Genomic DNA, 18,579 nt, shown 5'->3' on the forward strand with positions numbered 1-18,579 from the left:
AATTTACCCAGTAAGTAAGCTGAAACTGTACTGTAAAAGGAAGCCTCGTTTGTTTCCATGGTATTACCAGGTTCTTACCATATAATTTATAAAAGATACATTCCATTGTCCATGCAGTCAACACAAACTTGAACCATGTACGTTCTGCGACGTTACCAAGTAAAACACACCAATTTGCCCAGTAAGTAAGCTGAAACTGTACTGTAAAAGGAAGCCTTGTTTGTTTCCATGGTATTACCAGGTTCTTACCATATAATTTGTAATACATTATTCCCTTTTCCATGCATTCAACACAAACTTTTACCATGTACGTTCTGCGACGTTACCAAGTAAAACACGACAATTTACCCAGTAATTAAGCTGAAACTGTACTGTAAAAGGAAGCCTTGTTTGTTTCCATGGTATTACCAGGTTCTTACCATATAATTTGTAATACATTCCCTTTTCCATGCAGTCAACACAAACTTGAACCATGTACGTTCTGCGACGTTACCAAGTAAAACACACCAATTTACCCAGTAAGTAAGCTGAAACTGTACTGTAAAAGGAAGCCTTGTTTGTTTCCATGGTATTACCAGGTTCTTACCATATAATTTGTAATACATTATTCCCTTTTCCATGCATTCAACACAAACTTTTACCATGTACGTTCTGCGACGTTACCATGTAAAACACGACAATTTACCCAGTAATTAAGCTGACACTGAACTGTAAAAGGAAGCCTTGTTTGTTTCCATGGTATTACCAGGCTCTTACCTTATAAGTTGTAATTGGTTATTCCCTTTTCCATGCAATCAACACAAACCATATATGTTCTGCAACATCGTTCACCAGTAGTTAAGCACTTTAATTGTTGTTATAAAACCCCAAACCACTGTTGATGAAAGGCATATTAAAATTAAACAAAATCAAAGGCTTATCTTTCAAACAATGCATATCTCACAAACAGGCACTGAACACTGAAGAAATCGGACAAAAAAAAGAGCCGTCCACATCAACTCAATTTAAATGTTACTGATGGTGTTTTCATAAAACACATGACAGTGTTATGGCAAGTGACCACAAGGAAGACTGCTTCAACCTCTTCAATTTGAATAAGTGGTGAATGCCATGCAGCAATCTGCCTATTGGAGCATCTTTGTGGTCATTCGCAAACCAATGAGTCCACTCGATGAATGAGAGATGGCTCTTTAGTGTCTTCTCTGTGAGGTTATACCTGCAGTCTCCACATCTTGGATTTGAAGGCTGACCAAGACCTGACCAGGTACCTCCAAATCTCCCCTTCCATACTGTAATAAAGAATCAGAAGACAAGAAAATAAACATTAGGACTGTCAATTAATGAACATTTCTAGAACATGTAGAACTCAAAGATTATTTTGTTTATCAGTTAAAAAAGGATGCTGGTCCTCTGGCCATTGTGTTTGGTCATATTGAAAAGAGAAAAAGGCATAGCCATAAATACAGTTAATAGGACGGGAGGGGACAGGCTGTTAGCTCCGGTTAGCCCTTTAGCATCGAGCTAGCGGAGCTTCTGTCATTCAAATAACTCGGACATGTTGTTTAAAACCTGTAACACCCAATTTATTAAAATATCCGGATTTAATAGGGCTCTCTCCCATAAGTACAGTTAATAGGACGGGAAGAGACAGGCTCTGTTAGGCCCGGTTAGCGCGATGCTAAAGAGTAGCTCTACCGGAGCATGCCACCTCAACAGGTGCAAGTTAGCCTCCGGTTTGATATTCACCAGATATTCGGTTTACCACCCAATCGGATTCATCAACATAAGTGCAATACATTACGGGCTTAGTATGTTGAGGACGGTTTAGGACACCGTATCGCGGAAAATCACAAACACATGTTGGCGCTGTCACACTAAATCTGTACCGGCTGCCAAATTTGTACCGGGCGCGTCATCCATACGTAATCCACTCCAAATCTGCCTGGCAACAGATGATCGCTTCGTCCGTTGGCGTCGAATGACGTGAAAGGTTCACGAACATTCGCGAACGTTCTATCTAGCGATCCGTTATCTGTATTGTGCTATTTCGTCCTTGACCTGCTTTAAACACTCAGTTTACTTGCTAAATTTGATTAAACAATTAAATACAATACAAATATAAAGTAAAAACAAGTGTTATCTAGCGATCCGTTAACTGTATTATGTTATTTTGTCTTCGGCAACATGAGCGCGAATGTTTTTTGAAACCTGCCCGGCAACGGACGACGCGATCATCTGCTGACAGGCAGGTTTGGAATGGACTACGTATGGATGACGCGCCCGGTACAAATTTGGCAGCCGGTACAAATTTAGTGTGACAGCGCAATCGATGGGTGTGTTCGAAATGACTTACTAATTACTACTTACTACCTACTAAATACTTGGCTTACTACTCGAATCCTTAAATAATGATTGAGTAATCCATTTTGAGTAATCGACGTTCGGAAGACCGTTCTTACTTAACCACCTCAGATGACGTGAATCAAATGACGTGTCAATAACCTACCGGCCGGGCGCCGTTAATAAATATTATAAATAAATATATAAACGTCACATTTAACGTCACAGTACATCTTCAACCTAAGGATTTGCGGTGATATGTTAAAAACAATTATTAAACAATTACATCGTATGGCTGTGGGCTCTGCTGCTGCGGCTCCCCGTTTAGCGTCATTGCTTCCATTGTTCTTTTGAATAGACGCAGTGCATTCTGGGGCAGTTAAGTACGTCTAGTAAGCTAGCGATGCTTACACAAAATCTTTCCGGAAGTAGAAGACATTCGGATACTACTCGCTTACCTAAAACTCGCTTACTTCGTTCTGCTTACTCAATTTGACGTCATAGTTAGTAAGAGTAGGAAGCAAGTGGGTGGTTTCGAACACACCCGATGTCTGTGCAACGACGTAATTTACGTTCTGGCTGCTACCTGTTTTAGGGACCGTCAGCCAATTACACTCACCGACTGGTGGCAGAGACGTTACCATGGAATTGTTTCAGGAAATTAATCACACAAATATATTGCAATGTAGTTCATCATAATGCAGTTAATAGTTTAATATTCGACAAAAATCGACTAAACTATATTTGAAATTATTAATTGCATCCCGTTTAAGAATAATGCAATATATTAGCAAAGTTACCTGCAGTAAGTAGCAGCCCACCATTGGCAACTACTACTACAATCAGGTGACAAAATGTATTTTTTAGTGATTTTTATGTAATTTTATATGATTTATTTCCAGAAACAATTCCATGGTAACGTCTCTGCCACCAGTCGGTGAGTGTAACTTGTTGACGGTCCCTAAAACAGGTAGCAGCCAGAACGTAAATGACGTTGTTGCACAGACATCGATGGCGACAACATGTGTTTGTGATTTCCGCGATACGCCGTCCTAAACCGTCCTCAACATACTAAGCCCGTAATGTATTGCACTTATGTTGATGAATCCGATTGGGTGGTAAACCGAATATCCGGCGAATATCAAACCGGAGGCTAACTTGCACCCGTTGAGGTGGCATGCTCCGGTAGAGCTGCTCTTTAGCATCGTGCTAACCGGGCCTAACCAAGCCTGTCTCTTCCCGTCCTATTAACTGTACTTATGGGAGAGGGCCCGATTAAATCCGGATATTTTAATAAATTGGGTGTTATAGGTTTTAAACAACATGTCCGAGTTATTTGAATGACAGAAGCTCCGCTAGCTCGATGCTAAAGTGCTAACCGGAGCTAACAGCCTGTCCCCTCCCGTCCTATTAACTGTATTTATGGCTATGCCTTTTTCTCTTTTCAATATGACCAAACACAATGGCCAGAGGACCAGCATCCTTTTTTAACTAATAAACAAAATAATCTTTGAGTTCTACATGTTCTAGAAATGTTCATTAATTGACAGTCCTAATGTTTATTTTCTTGTCTTCTGATTCTTTATTACAGTATGGAAGGGGAGATTTGGAGGTACCTGGTCAGGTCTTGGTCAGCCATCAAATCCCAGATGTGGAGACTGCAGGGATACCTCACAGAGAAGACACTAAAGAGTCATCTCTCATTCATCGAGTGGACTCATTGGTTTGCGAATGACCACAAAGATGCTCCCATAGGCAGATTGCTGCATGGCATTCACCACTTATTCAAATTGAAGAGGTTGAAGCAGTCTTCCTTGTGGTCACTTGCCATAACAATGTCATGTGTTTTATGAAAACACCATCAGTAACATTTAAATTGAGTTGATGTGGACGGCTCTTTTTTTTGTCTGATTTCTTCAGTGTTCAGTGCCTGTTTGTGAGATATGCATTGTTTGAAAGATAAGCCTTTGATTTTGTTTAATTTTAATATGCCATTCATCAACAGTGGTTTGGGGTTTTATAACAACAATTAAAGTGCTTAACTACTGGTGAACGAGGTTGCAGAACATATATGGTTTGTGTTGATTGCATGGAAAAGGGAATAACCAGTTACAACTTATATGGTAAGAGCCTGGTAATACCATGGAAACAAACTAGGCTTCCTTTTACAGTACAGTTTCAGCTTACTTACAGGGTAAATTGACGTGTTTTACTTGGTAACGTCGCAGAACGTACATAGTACAAGTTTGTGTTGACTGCATGGAAAAGGGAATAATGTATTACAAATTATATGGTAAGAACCTGGTAATACCATGGAAACAAACGAGGCTTCCTTTTACAGTACAGTTTCAGCTTAATTACTGGGTAAATTGTCGTGTTTTACTTGGTAACGTCGCCGAACGTACATGGTACAAGTTTGTGTTGACTGCATGGATAATGGAATGTATCTATTATAAATTATATGGTAAGAACCTGGTAATACCATGGAAACAAACAGCTTTGTACCCAGTATTTAAGAAGATGTACCATAACACTAGAGGAAAACTGTTCCTGCAGAGGTTGTTACCAGGTAAGTAATTCCATAGTGGTAAATCGAATAAACCCTTTCTAAATGGGTGCAGCTACGAATAATAACTAGGGCTGCAACTAACGATTATTTTAATAATCGATTAATCTGTCGATTATTTTTTCGATTAATCGATGAATCGGATATAAAAAAAAAAAAAAAAACATTGTAATTGCCGCATCTTTATTCAAAAATGGAACATTACTTCAAATTCACAGTGCAGACTGAAGTGTTAAAACACCAGGTTAATGCTCCAACGTCCCGGAACTATTAAAAGTAATATTAAATAATAAAAAGATTAAAAAAATATAACTGGGATAACACAAAAAAAAAACATACAATGTATGATATACTTTTATATGTACATAAGGGATGTCCATGGTTAACCGGTCAAACCTATTGAAACCATTTTCGAGACTCCTTGAAATAGAACTTGTAATATTGCTTTAATTGCTGATAAGATGACGATGGTTCAAGATAGGACATTAAACAGGTCATAATTCTATCTTTACTATCTATTTTATATTACTGGGAAAACAAGTTTTCACCAAAATCTTTTTTTTTTTCTTTACTGCTGCATTTGAACGCATCAATCATATTACTGAGCCGATCTGAACACATCACATTTGACACTGTTTGTGACCATTGGTTAGTTTTTTTTTTTAAGCTAACTAGCTCTATATCCTGCCGATTTTAACATGGATTTAAAAACTGCATTACTATTTTTAACTGACGGGACTTTCTACACCGTCCGGTTGTGTGATTACTACCGCTGCTTTGAATGACTGTTGATGCACGCGGTGCCGACTCCGAGCCCGTCTGCACAACGTCTGCAGCAGCAGCAGCTGACAGAGATTTCGGTTGGACTAGAAGGATACTGAGTTGAGGGAGTTTTTTTACCCAAAGACAGTGAAGGTACAACACTTTTATGTAGGCCTACAGTGCAGTTTTAAGATATGACCAAAATACAAGCTGTGGTCGCTCACACAGCTCGCTGCGGGCGTGCATGAACCGTGAACCAACCTGTCGGGGGCTGGCTGTAAACAGTGCTGCGCCTATGAGTAACTTATTAATCGCGCGACACAACGAATCGACGAGCAAATTCGTTGCCAACGCATTTAGTCATCGATTTTTATCGATTTTATCGATTCGTTGTTGCAGCCCTAATAATAACTAAGAAAAAGTATTTAATTGGAAAGCACTTTGCTAATTTCTAGATAGTACATCATTAAACTTGGGCTGTTAACAACATAAACCTTGGATAATAGGTGTTTATAAGAATTGGTTGCCTAATTTCCTAGGAAGTACACAATATCGGAGTTATTACCAACCTAAAACAGTTACAACTACACGCTACTTAGTTGAGTTGATGGGTAATAGTGGAGGTTTTACTTAGTACTTCAGCTGTAATTCCTCTGTATTTACCTTCTTATTACCAGTGGTAATTACACAGTAATACACTATAATTTACCGGATAATTCCTCTGTATTTACCTTCTTATTACCAGTGGTAATTACCCAGTAATACACTATGATTTATCATGTATTTGCTGGGTAACTACCTCTGTATTTACCTTCTTATTACCAGTGGTAATTACCCAGTAATACACTATGATTTACCATGTATGTACCGGGTAAATACCTAGTAATTAGGGGACTGTAAAAGGAAGGGTTACCAATATATTTGAATTAAGGCACATAGTTGAAGGCGAGGAAGGAATGACGCCCCCGCCAAAAGGATATCTACTGATGCTCGACTCAAAGGCTGGCGAGTGAGTCTTTGAAAAGAGAACAATAACTGTTGTGTGTGTGGAACAAATGGTTGATGACAGAACCCTCTCTCACCTTGGGCCTGTGCAGGGACGCATTTGTCCTTTCAAGAGATGCAGTGTGGCGGCCGCACAGGTAGGATCCCTCTCCTCCTCCAGCCTCCTCCTCAGCCGTCTAGCGGTGGTGGAGGGGGAGACCACTGGGGCCGGCCTCTTAGGTAGAGCTCTCTGGGTGGATGGTGCTGCAGAGGTGGATGCTGAGGGTTCAAGACCTGTATATGGAAAAAACACAAAGAAGAATGCTGGCTTCACTTAGTCACTGGCTAGCTTGAAGTTACTTTGATGGGTTTGTTGATTTGATAGATTCAGAATTCAAGTTCACATGATTACAATTTCTTTTTTTGTAGATTTGTGGAAACACAAACTGAGCCAAGCAGAGAGTGAGGTATATCTGCAGCCGCTCGGGTTTTCTTCAACCAACTCAAGGCCCATCCCACCTCCTGGCCATGGTCAGACTGTCCCCCCCCCCCCCCCCCCCCCACACGCTCTGTGCTGCAGACGGTGCCCCTCCCTCACTACGAGCAGGCTGAACTAAACCCTGATGTTGCCGTCAGGGGCGTTTCTAGGTTTCTGAAACATCCGGGGCTTAGCCCAAGAGGGAATAGGACAGTGCGCGTGCGGCAAATTTTGTTGTACACTTTATTGCGCATGCATTTTTTTTCATAATGCTTTACCTAAATAAACAAAATAGGCAGGTAATTATAGCTTTGAATAGCTACCTGACTGCTGCTTATCCCCAGACATCTAAAGTTCCATTCAAGTTATTTCAGAGTAAAATTAATACAAGTGAGACAGACCTTACATTACCTATATCAGGTGTGTCAAACTCATTTTCACAAAGGACCACTCTATGATGAAATGATAATCATACTAAGGGCCGACATGGAGTTTGCTGACATGCTTTCTTTTTAATCCAAAAAGTAAAAACAACATATCTATGGATATATTGTATACAACCTGCGTACAGGGTCATATAGGCTAGGTTTCATTTCAACATTTTGGGGGACAAATTATAGGTGGGGGGTATGGGGGTGCTCCCCCAGAAATGTTTGAGCGTCAAACACTTAATTTCCTGCATTCTGGTGGATTTTTATTCATCTATCTGTGCCTTTTCTGCATCATTTTATAGTGGAAATATTTTTTTTTCTGTGAAGGAAAAGACAACATTCAGTGTTCCTAAAGAAATAACTATTATGGAATATAATGCAGTAAGGCTCTCAGGCATCCTGGATTTTTCAAAACTTTCTGCAAATTGAAAACATATCACATGTTTTGGGTATTTCTTTTTTAGAGAATCATGAATCAGCACCCGTGTTAACTATTTATGACACTTAACATTGGTAATGAAATGACAGCCAGTATTGGAAATGAAAAGGGCAGCAGCTAGTTAGTTAGCTAAATTGTAACTTAAGGCAAAAGTTGGAAACAAATCATGTTAGCATTCATCCTTAGACACTTGACACAATCAGTCATCAATATTGGCATGCTATTTAGCCTCATAGATTGGCCTATTTACAGACCACAAAAAACTGATATATTTTCTTCAATGCAAGTTCATAAATACATGGCTTAAAATCTTGAGCAGCAGAACAGAAATTCCTAGCAGTAAGCTACGCAAGAGTCCTAACAAATGGGGGCATGTGCGACGTGTGGATATAGCACAGGCTCTGCATGCAGCAAAAAAAAAAAAAAATTATATATATATTTTTTCTTTTTTTAAAAAAAAAGATTCGGGGCTAATCAAATTAGATCCGGGGCTTTAGCCCCGAATAAAACAGCCTGGTGACGCCACTGGTTGCCGTCTCCTCCCGATGACACCAGCACGTCTCCGTCTAGGAGACGGTGATGTGGTCCAATCTATGAGGAAATAAAGTTCACAATCCCACCTACAAACAAGCTAAAGCAGTGACAACAGAGAAGTACAAGTACTAACAACATTGCATGTACACGCACACGTACAGTCATATGCGCATGTGTATGGAAGCATATATGTAGCAAAATTCAAATGGCAATGCAATTTGGAATTACATTATGCATTTGACAATTCATTATGCAATTTTATAATGTAATTTGTAAATACGTTATTCAAAGTGTATTTTAACATGCAAAGTGACAATGCAATCCTCAATTAAATTTGCAAAAGTTATAACAATACAAATAGAATAACATTTTGTCGAATTCTTTGAGTTCCTTTATACAAATTGAAAAGCTATAGCGTCCCCGTGATTGCAATCCACTTCGCCACGCTCCGTGTGTCGCGATATTCAAATGACATTTCAATCCGCAAAACGGAATCCAAAGAGGGAATCCAAAGAGGAATCCAAAACGGAATCCAAAGAGGAATCCAAAAAGTCAACATGCAAAGTGGCAAACGTATCAGCCAATCAGCGTCTGGGCGGGAACTACGTCACTTGCTCGTAATTTCCTTGTTCACTTCTAGTTCGTATGTGTCAGGTCCATGGTCACCAATGGAGAGTATTGATACGCTCCGAAGTTTGGCCGATGATGTGGAGAACAATCGTGTTGAAGACATGCAGCAGATAGAGTGCGTGTTCTGGGAGATAGGATAGACGACTTATCCTCACTTGTACGTTTTGACGCCAGTGTGGTAAACACAAAGATTTCCGAAGTGCTACAGGCACTGGGTGCGAAACATAGGGTCGGGAGACCCACCGTCTCCACCCACTCCTCACCTACAAAGCTCTCAACAACCTAGCCCCCAGTTACCTCTGCGACCTCCTCCAAGAATACACTCCCTCCCGCTCCCTCCGCTCAACCTCTGGACTACTATATGTATCCCCACATCACGACTCATCACGAATGGGTGCCCGGTCATTCAACTTTTCAGCACCCAGGCTCTGGAACTCCCTCCCCCCACACATAAAACAGATACCCTTGGAGACAATAGAAAGTGACGTAGTGCCCGCCCAGACGCTGATTGGCTGATACGTTTGTCACTTTGCATATTGACTTTTTGGATTCCTCTTTGGATTCCTCTTCGGATTCCTCTTTGGATTCCGTTTTGCCAAATCTTTTGCAAAGCGTTCGTTTTGCGGATTGAAATGTCATTTGAATATCGCAACACACGGAGCGTGGCGAAGTGGATTGCAATCACGGGGACGCTATAGCTTTTCAATTTGAATAAAGGAACTCAAAGAATTTGACAACATTTTATTGTATTTTTATTGTTATAACTTTTGCAAATTTAATTGAGGATTGCATTGTCACTTTGCATATTAAAATTCACTTTGAATAACGTATTTACAAATTACATTATGAAATTGCATAATGCATTGTCAATTGCATAACGTAATTACTTATTGAATTGCAAATTGCAAATTGCATTGCCATTTGAATTTTGCTACATATATGCTTCCATACATGTGTACACACATACATGCATACATGCACACACACACGCACCATTATAATCTCGCATATACACCACTATACTCATACACACACACTATTATACTCCTTTTACGAGTAAGTATGTGAGAGTATAGTAGTGTATGTGAGAGAGAATAGTAGTGTATGTGAGAGAGTATAGTATTGTATGTGAGAGAGGGCTGTCAATCCTCCCCTCAAATCATATTTGAATTTCTAATGCTTCTTATGTTGAATATTCAAATAATATTCGAATATTTTAATGTTTTTTTTTAATTATATCATTATATACACCGATACCATCTTATTATTAGGCCTACGTCCCGCGTCCACTAGTGGGCGCGTCAACCAAATCTGTTATGTAACATTTGCAACAAGTTTTACCAAATCAATACAAAACTTATATAAATAGGTAAGATATAACGCCAGAAATATTCAAGCAATGATGTTTAATGAAGAAGCTGATGTTCAATCATTCAAATACACACACACAGCTATTTTAAGTCTCAAAAAGACAACTCTTCATGAAAAGATAAGCAGGCGATTTTCAGGCGAGTAATGCACTGAATGGAGGTGTGCGCTCATGTTGCTCGTAGTCGAGTGGTACTTTAACGCCTTACAGCATAATTTGCAAATGACGGTTTCTCTGGATGTAATCTTCCCGTTTCTCGATGGAAATCCAAAATTTTTCCACACGGTGCTTTTTAAGTTTTTAGGAGTTATGCTTTCCAGCTCTGTGTCTGCTCGCGCGCTGCTCCCCGCCATCTTGTAAGCATACAATGCCGAACGTCACGACGCACGACGTTGACTTTGATTTGCGTCGTTGCTAGGCAAAAGTTGAATGTAATTCTTGACTTGTCAATAAAATTTGCTAAAAAAAATAAAATAAAAGTTTGAACGTTAGTTGCTGCACTCGAATGTTCTCCTTTTTTTAAAAATTCGAATTGTATTCAAATAGCGAAGTTCGTTTTGACAGCCCTAGAGAGTATAGTTGTTTATACAATATAGTAGTAGTGTTATATATAGTATAACACTATAGTAGTGTTTGTGAAAGAGAATAGTATTGTGTGTGAGAGAGTATAGTAGTGTGTGTGACAGAGTTTGACTGAAACGTAAGTGAGTTTGATTCCTCAGTTCCTGATTGGCTGACAGATGATTTGCTTCTGGCGCTAAAAATACTGTGCTGTCATTTCACTCTGGAATTTCCCGTGATGTTGTTATGCTGCGTTCGCAACGAAAAATTATTTGGTCGCTTGTTCGCCTGAGTTTGAGGGAGGCTTCCTCTTGTGACCGCCAATTCATGCTCAACCATGGCTAGTCTCTACGTGTTGTGGAAGTAGCAGAGACGTCAGAAAAACCGACGCAGTCGTTTAGGATCCATAATATCGCAACGATATTATGGATCCATCACCATTTTAATATGATGTGCATGTATTTACCTGTATGTCAATTGTGGCACCCATTGCACTCCTGACCATCCCTGGAAGAAGGGATCCCCTACTATGCGATTAAGGGCTATACAAATAAAATGTAATTGAATTGAATTTAATAATATCACCCGTTCTATAAAATATTCTAATCTAGAAACATCCGGGAGCTCCGCCGTGAGTCAAGGAGCTCTATATCTAAATAATATAAGATGATATAATGTAAAAATATCTTTATAATACTAGAAAATGCATTTCCTGCAGAAAATGCGTGAATGCTGTAGTATAAAGAGTGTTTGAAAATATTTTCTAATAAAGCCACATAGATTAAGACATAAATGGCGAGCGCCTGGTGGCCGGGTTTGCCACGGAGCCCGGTCGGGCACAGCTCGAACAAACTACGTGGCATCCCCCCTCTCTTCATCCCATGGACCCACCACCTGTGGGAAGACCCGTTGGGGTCGGGTGCGCGGCCACATGGGTGGCAGCGAAGGTCAGGGGTCTCGACGGACCAGACCCGGGCGGCAGAAGCTGGCTCTGGGGACGTGGAACGTCACCTCGCTGTGGGGAAAGGAACCGGAGAGTGATGTGGAGCGCTATCAGTTAGATCTGGTGGGGCTTACCTCCACGCACAGTCTCAGCCCTGGTACCGTACTCATAAATCCCCGGCTGAGCGCCGCGGTGTTGGAGTCTACCCCGGTAGACAAGAGGGTCGCCTCCCTACGCCTAAGGGTTGTAGGGGGGAAAACTCTTGACTGTTGTTTGTGCGTATGCACCAAACAGCAGTTCATAGTACTCAGCCTTCTTGGAGACCCTGAATGGAGTCCTGTATGGGGCTCCAGTAGGGGACTCCGTAGTTCTGCTGGGAGACTTCAATGCCCATGTGGGCAACGATGGAGACACCTGGAGAGGTGTGGTGGGGAGGAACGGCCTCCCTGATCTAAACCCGAGCGGTCGTTTGTTATTGGACTTCTGTGCTAGTCATGGATTATCCCTTACGAACACCATGTTCGAACATAAGGGTGCTCATAAGTGTACCTGGTACCAGATTACCCTAGGCCGAAGATCGATGATCAATTTTGTGATTGTGTCATCTGATCTGAGGCCGCATGTTTTGGACACTCTGGTTAATAGAGGGGCGGAACTGTCAACCGACCACCATCTGGTGGTGAGTTGGATCAGGGAATGGGAGAAATTTCCGGATAGACCTGGTAACCCAAACGTGTAGTGCGGGTGAATTGGGAACGTCTGGAGGAGGCCCCCGTCCTAGGTATCTTCAACTCACACCTCTGAGTTTTTCTGGCATTCCTGTGGAGGTTGGGGGCATTGAGCCGGAGTGGGCGGTGTTCAAAGCCTCCATTGCTGAAGCTGTGGCGGCTAGCTGTGGCCTCAGGGTCTTAGGCTCCTCAAGGGGCGGTAACCCTTTGACACCGTGGTGGACACCGGTGGTCAGGGAAGCCGTCCGATTGAAGAAGGAGGCCTTCCGGGATATGATATCCTGGAGGACTCCTGACTCGGTTGCAGGGTACCGACAGGCTCGAAGGGCTGCAGCTGCTGCCGTGTCGGAGGCTAAGCAGCGGGTGTGGGAGAAGTTGGGAGAGGCCATGGAGAAGGACTTTCGCTCGGCACCAAAGTGTTTCTGGAAGACTATCCGGCACCTCAGGAGGGGGAAACAGGGTACCATCCAAGCTGTGTACAGTGAGGATGGGACTCTGTTGACCTCAACTGAGGAGGTCGTCGGACGTTGGAAGGAACACTTTGAGGATCTCGTCACTGCTTTTTGCAGATGATGTGGTCCTCATTGGATCATCGGCCTGTGACCTTCAGCACTCACTGGATCGGCTGTCGGCCGAGTGTGAAGCGGCTGGGATGAGGATCAGCACCGCTAAATCTGAGGCCATGACTCTTAGCAGGAAACCGGTGGATTGCTTACTCCAGGTAGGAAATGAGTCTTTAGCCCAAGTGAAGGAGTTCAAGTACCTCGGGGTCTTGTTCGCGAGTGAGGGTACGATGGAGCATGAGATTGGCCGGAGAATCGGAGCAGCGGGGGCGGTATTGCGTTCGCTTTACCGCACCGTTGTTACGAAAAGAGAGCTGAACCGCAAGGTAAAGCTCACGATCTACCGGTCGATCTTCGTTCCTATCCTCATCTATGGTCATGAGGGTTGGGTGATGACCGAAAGGACGAGATCGCGGGCACAAGCGGCCGAGATGAGTTTTCTCAGAAGGGTGGCTGGCGTCTCCCTTAGGGATAGGGTGAGAAGCTCAGCCATCCGTGAGGAACTCGGAATAGAGCCGCTGCTCCTTTACTTAGAAAGGAGACAGCTGAGGTGGTTCGGGCATCTGGTAAGGATGCCCACTGGGCGCCTCCCTTAGGAGGTGTTTCAGGCACGTCCAATGGGGAGGAGACCTCGGGGAAGACCCAGGACTAGGTGGAGAGATTATATCTCCACACTGGCCTGGGAACGCCTCGGTGATCCACCCATCAGAGCTGGTCAATGTGGCCTAGGAAAGGGAAGTCTCGGCGGCCCCCTGCTTGAGCTGCTCCCCCCACGACCCGACCCCGGATAAGCGGATGAAAATGAGATGAGATGAGATAAATGGCTTAAATCAAGTGAAGGGATTTGAACCAAAGTGCAAAAGTCTAAATGGAGTAAATAATGTAAACTTGCACACCATTTAAGAAAATGTAAATGGTTGGAAACAAATAAAGTGACAGCTGAAGGAAAAGCGCATTGCTTAAAGTGCAGAAATGTAAAATGAATTGAACTTTAGAATCTGAAAGGTCAAATGTATTGCCCTGCACAGGTGTGTGTGTGTGTGTGTGTGTGTGTGTGTGTGTGTGTGTGTGTGTGTGTGTGTGTGTGTGTGTGTGTGTGTTTAAGAGAATAGCAAACCAGTGCGTGATTAAAAGTAGCCCAATAGAGCGAGAAAAACCGCCCATCTGGCAACTCTGCCTGAACGTCCTCCAAAAGTAGCCCAATCCGGCGGGGAAAATGCCCAATCTGGCAACACTGATGAACTTCCTCCTCCAGCGTAAATGTAAATCAATGAGACCAACTGAAAACGAAGCCGGTATGAAACTAAAACTGTGATTCTGAATCAAGTTTAAATGATATCGAAATTCTGTTTGGATATTATAGAAGATACAAGTGTGTAGATTTGTTAAATGGTTTGAACGAAGATAAACAGTTGAGAATTGATTTAGTTACGTCTTATACTGTTGAAGTACCTCGCATTGACTCCCATGTTTAAAAAAAGATAGTGGAATATTAAAAAAATATGAAAAGAAGAGCGCGATTCCAAGCTAATATGAACATTTTACAATTTGAATGGAGTCTCTAGGTGAAGGAAGGAGATAGGTCCCAAAGTTTCTAGAGAATAAGAAAGAAAGAAAGAGAGAAAGAAAGAAAGAAAGAAAGAAAGAAAGAAAGAAAGAAAGAAAGAAAGAAAGAAAGAAAAAAACCTAAGAAGAACAACAGTTGAGCGCTGCATGCAGCACTCACCTAATAATATTGTAGGGTCACAGGGATTGGGAGACGGGGGTGGGCCATAGCGGGGAGCTCTCGAGAGGATTCGGCTTTGCAGGATTTGATGTGGTTACCGGCGTTGCCGTGGTTACCGGTTTTGTGTGTGTTCCAACGGTTTATTAGCGGTGGCATCTAATAAATCGCTGTCTAAGCAATACTTATTTCACTGCCTCTTCCGTAACTCATTACAATTGAACCACGACATGGAGGAGAAAGGGATTGTTGACGTTTGCGGACTCCTGGAGCTCCTCCGGCGGGGACCGGGAGCTCAGTTCCGGGGGCCGGCAGGACCTCCTGCACCTCCTCGCCGGAGGAGCACCGGGAGCCGCAAACGGCAAGAATCCCTTTCTCCTCCATGTCTTCCACATCAATCTGGACTTCAGATTGATGTGGAAGGACCAGAGACGTCCGAGAACCCGACGCAGTCGTTAAGATTCATGATATCATCCAAAGGCGCATACAGCTTTTCGCCGTTATACTATATACTACATATGATACAGATATCTATATATTATATAATCTTACGAAACATAATAACACGAAACATAATGTGTGGCTGAAATAGCAAGAACACCCAGAGATGGATAATGATGTGGACATTTGACCTATGACCTCTAACTGACCTTAAAGGCAGTGGATCACACTGGAATACGACTTCAACACAGAAAGAAAGACAAGCCAAGAGAAGCTGTTTCATACTGGAGCGAAAGATCCTCAAGACAAGGCCCCGGGCTACACCATGGCAACCTGGTTTCAACAATGACTTAGCATTGACTGAATAGAACTGCTAATACTGATGAAATATCCTATTTAGACAAGTCTGATCACTATCAATACTCGATAACTCGATCAATTTCTTTATTTAACCTGTGTAAGCATTAAAACACAAGCTATTTTTAAAAGGCTGCCATTGCATTTGTAAACCATTAAATTGAACAAGATTGGTCATATTAGGGCTGCTAGATTATGGAAAAAATTATAATCATGATTATTTTGGTCCACATTGAAATCACGATTATTCAGAAGATTATTTTTTGAGTTTGAAGACATGATGTATTTATTCCTCATGTCTCTCTCCAAAATACTTTGTAACTGAGAACTTTGAAATACACAAAATGGTCCAAAAGAAAATGTTCAAATCTAACATAATGTACAGATATATATCCAGCTGTTCAAAAAAAAATTATATAAAAAAAAATATGTTAATTATGTGATCGTTTGACGCTAAAATCGAAATTCGATTAATCGCCCAGCCCTAGGTGAAATTAGGATAGATAAAATCCTTATATTCTGCAGTACACTGCAACAACCTGTCCTCAAAGAGTGATGATAGAGATCAGAGCGACAGTGAAATAGGATCAGGGGATCAACGAGAACTTTGATCTGTGATCCAACTCTGATCTGCTGCAACCCGACAGAAAAGGCCCCAAACAGTGTTGACGTATCCAAGAAGGCTATTTAAAAGCCTTAACTTCTCCAAGTAAAACAATTTAAAAAAGGTCCCAGGCTAACCCCTGGGCTCCACACATCTCGGAAGGCTGTGAGGGTTCTGGTCAGAGCGTGTGTTCGATTTAAAGGATTAGGGCACTGGTAATCATTACGACTGATTACTTAAAGGAGGAAAACATAAAAGCACTTCCAAAACAGAAAAATAATATATATAAAACATAATAAAACACAACCATTCCTATTGTAAACATGGACAATCCATTATCAGAGGCTAGCATATTTAAGATTGTGTGTGTGTGTGTGTGTGTGTGTGTGTGTGTGTGTGTGTGTGTGTGTGTGTGTGTGTGTGTGTGTGTGTGTGTGTGTGTGTGTGTGTGTGCGTGTGATCGTGTGTGTGTTTGTGTGTGTGTTAGACTCACCGTACTCTTCTCTAAGGTGGTCAGGAATGTGGGGTTCAAACCCTTCCTTCTCTGGAACTTCCTCAAAGTCATCCTCATCCTCCTCTTCATCATCCTCCTCAACGTCTGCAGTGGCCCGAGTCTGAAGACAGAAGAAGTGTGGGGCAGACAACATCTGATCATCTTATTGATCCCAGGGGGGAATCAATCACACTGAGTTGGGGGAGCGACCGTTAATCCAGTGTCACAAAAATAATAATTATACATAACTATAATAAATTATTTTACTTTTTTAAAGTCATAATTTGTTCAAACAGTTGGCCTGATTTGTTTGATCATTTATTATCCTCCTTTAAACAACCCACAAGTATATTTTTCACTCTCCTGCACACTCTTTAGTATATAGGCTATATAGTATATATATGATATGTATATATTGTATTGTATATATACTATATATATATTTATACAACGGGTGGCTTCAATCCAGCGATCTCACTGGATCCTAACTGTTGTATAATGAGTGTATACATAACTGCTATGACGACCAATCATTTTGTGAAAGTCATCACTCCGCGCCTGGAAGTAGAAACGGTTACAAAGCATAAAAGTAGTTGTATTAAAGCAATAGCGCAGTTCACTGAAGCCTAAACATATGTTGAATGATGGAGAGGGTGTAAATGTTGTTACTCCGGGAGTGAGCAAGGCGATGGAGAGACTAACGAAAGCTTAGGCACACGGTGAGTGAACTGCTCCATAGGATATATTGCCGGCGAACCGCTCTAGCCGAGCCTTCTCTCGGAGGGACGCTAAAGTGTGTTGCATAGCGACCGTCGTGCATTTTGAAGGCAGCCAGGATGGACTACTTTTTTGTATTCTTTAATAAAACAGCTATTTTGACTTTTGACAGTGGTATAATGAGCACATACCACAGCCTGTCGCGATCTATTGAATATATATTATATAGCTTACACTATATATATAGTGTGTTGACATTGCTCGATCAAAACTGAAAAAATCCACAGGCAAACAGAAGGCCCCATAGACTAACAACCTGTCGGTTAAACTGCATGAAAAATAATGTAGGAGATCAGAAAGGAAATGGCGCAAATCCAAACTCAACACTGACTATCAAATCCATAAAGAGACATTATACAAATACAACTCCGTAATTTGTAAAGCAAGACAATCTTATTTCTCGAATATCATCAAGTTTACGAATCCCTCCCCTCATCTTGCACCTGAGCTACTCTCAGTTGATAAATGCAATGAATTTGCATCTTTTTTTACAAGCAAAGTAAAGAACATTAGACAGCAGATTTTATTCACATCGCATAGGATTACTCATAATGAACCACTAACTGCTCCCAGTAATGTCCAACACTACGCATGTCTAATTTCAGCCCTATTGACTTTGACACTCCGGAAAAAAACTGCACGAAACCAAAGTTCTTCTACGTCTGACTTGACATTCTGCCCACCAACTTCTTCAAATCCGTGCCTTACCTAATAGCAACTGATGTGCTTTTGATAATCAATACTTCATTACTGACCGGCATATTTCCCAAGTCCTTTAAAATGGCCACTACTTAAAAAGAACCATCAGGATGGGTCTGTCCTCCAACTACAGGCCCATATCAAACTTACCTTTTAT

General features: G+C 41.6%; 1 protein-coding gene across 2 annotated transcripts in view; it reads right to left on the reverse strand.

The window, feature by feature from the left end:
• uvssa (UV-stimulated scaffold protein A) overlaps positions 1-18,579 on the reverse strand; it is a 101,387-nt gene that overhangs the window by 34,713 nt on the left and 48,095 nt on the right. For both annotated transcript variants that reach the window (XM_030367647.1, XM_030367645.1), the window contains 2 exons: positions 16,947-17,067; positions 6,751-6,946 (listed from right to left, as the gene is read on the reverse strand). In XM_030367647.1, coding sequence (XP_030223507.1) covers positions 6,751-6,946; positions 16,947-17,067 — 317 coding nt within the window. The remainder of the gene's footprint in view (positions 1-6,750; positions 6,947-16,946; positions 17,068-18,579) is intronic.

The sequence above is a fragment of the Gadus morhua genome, chromosome 10 (genome assembly GCF_902167405.1).
Source record: "Gadus morhua chromosome 10, gadMor3.0, whole genome shotgun sequence".
NCBI lineage: Eukaryota > Metazoa > Chordata > Actinopteri > Gadiformes > Gadidae > Gadus > Gadus morhua.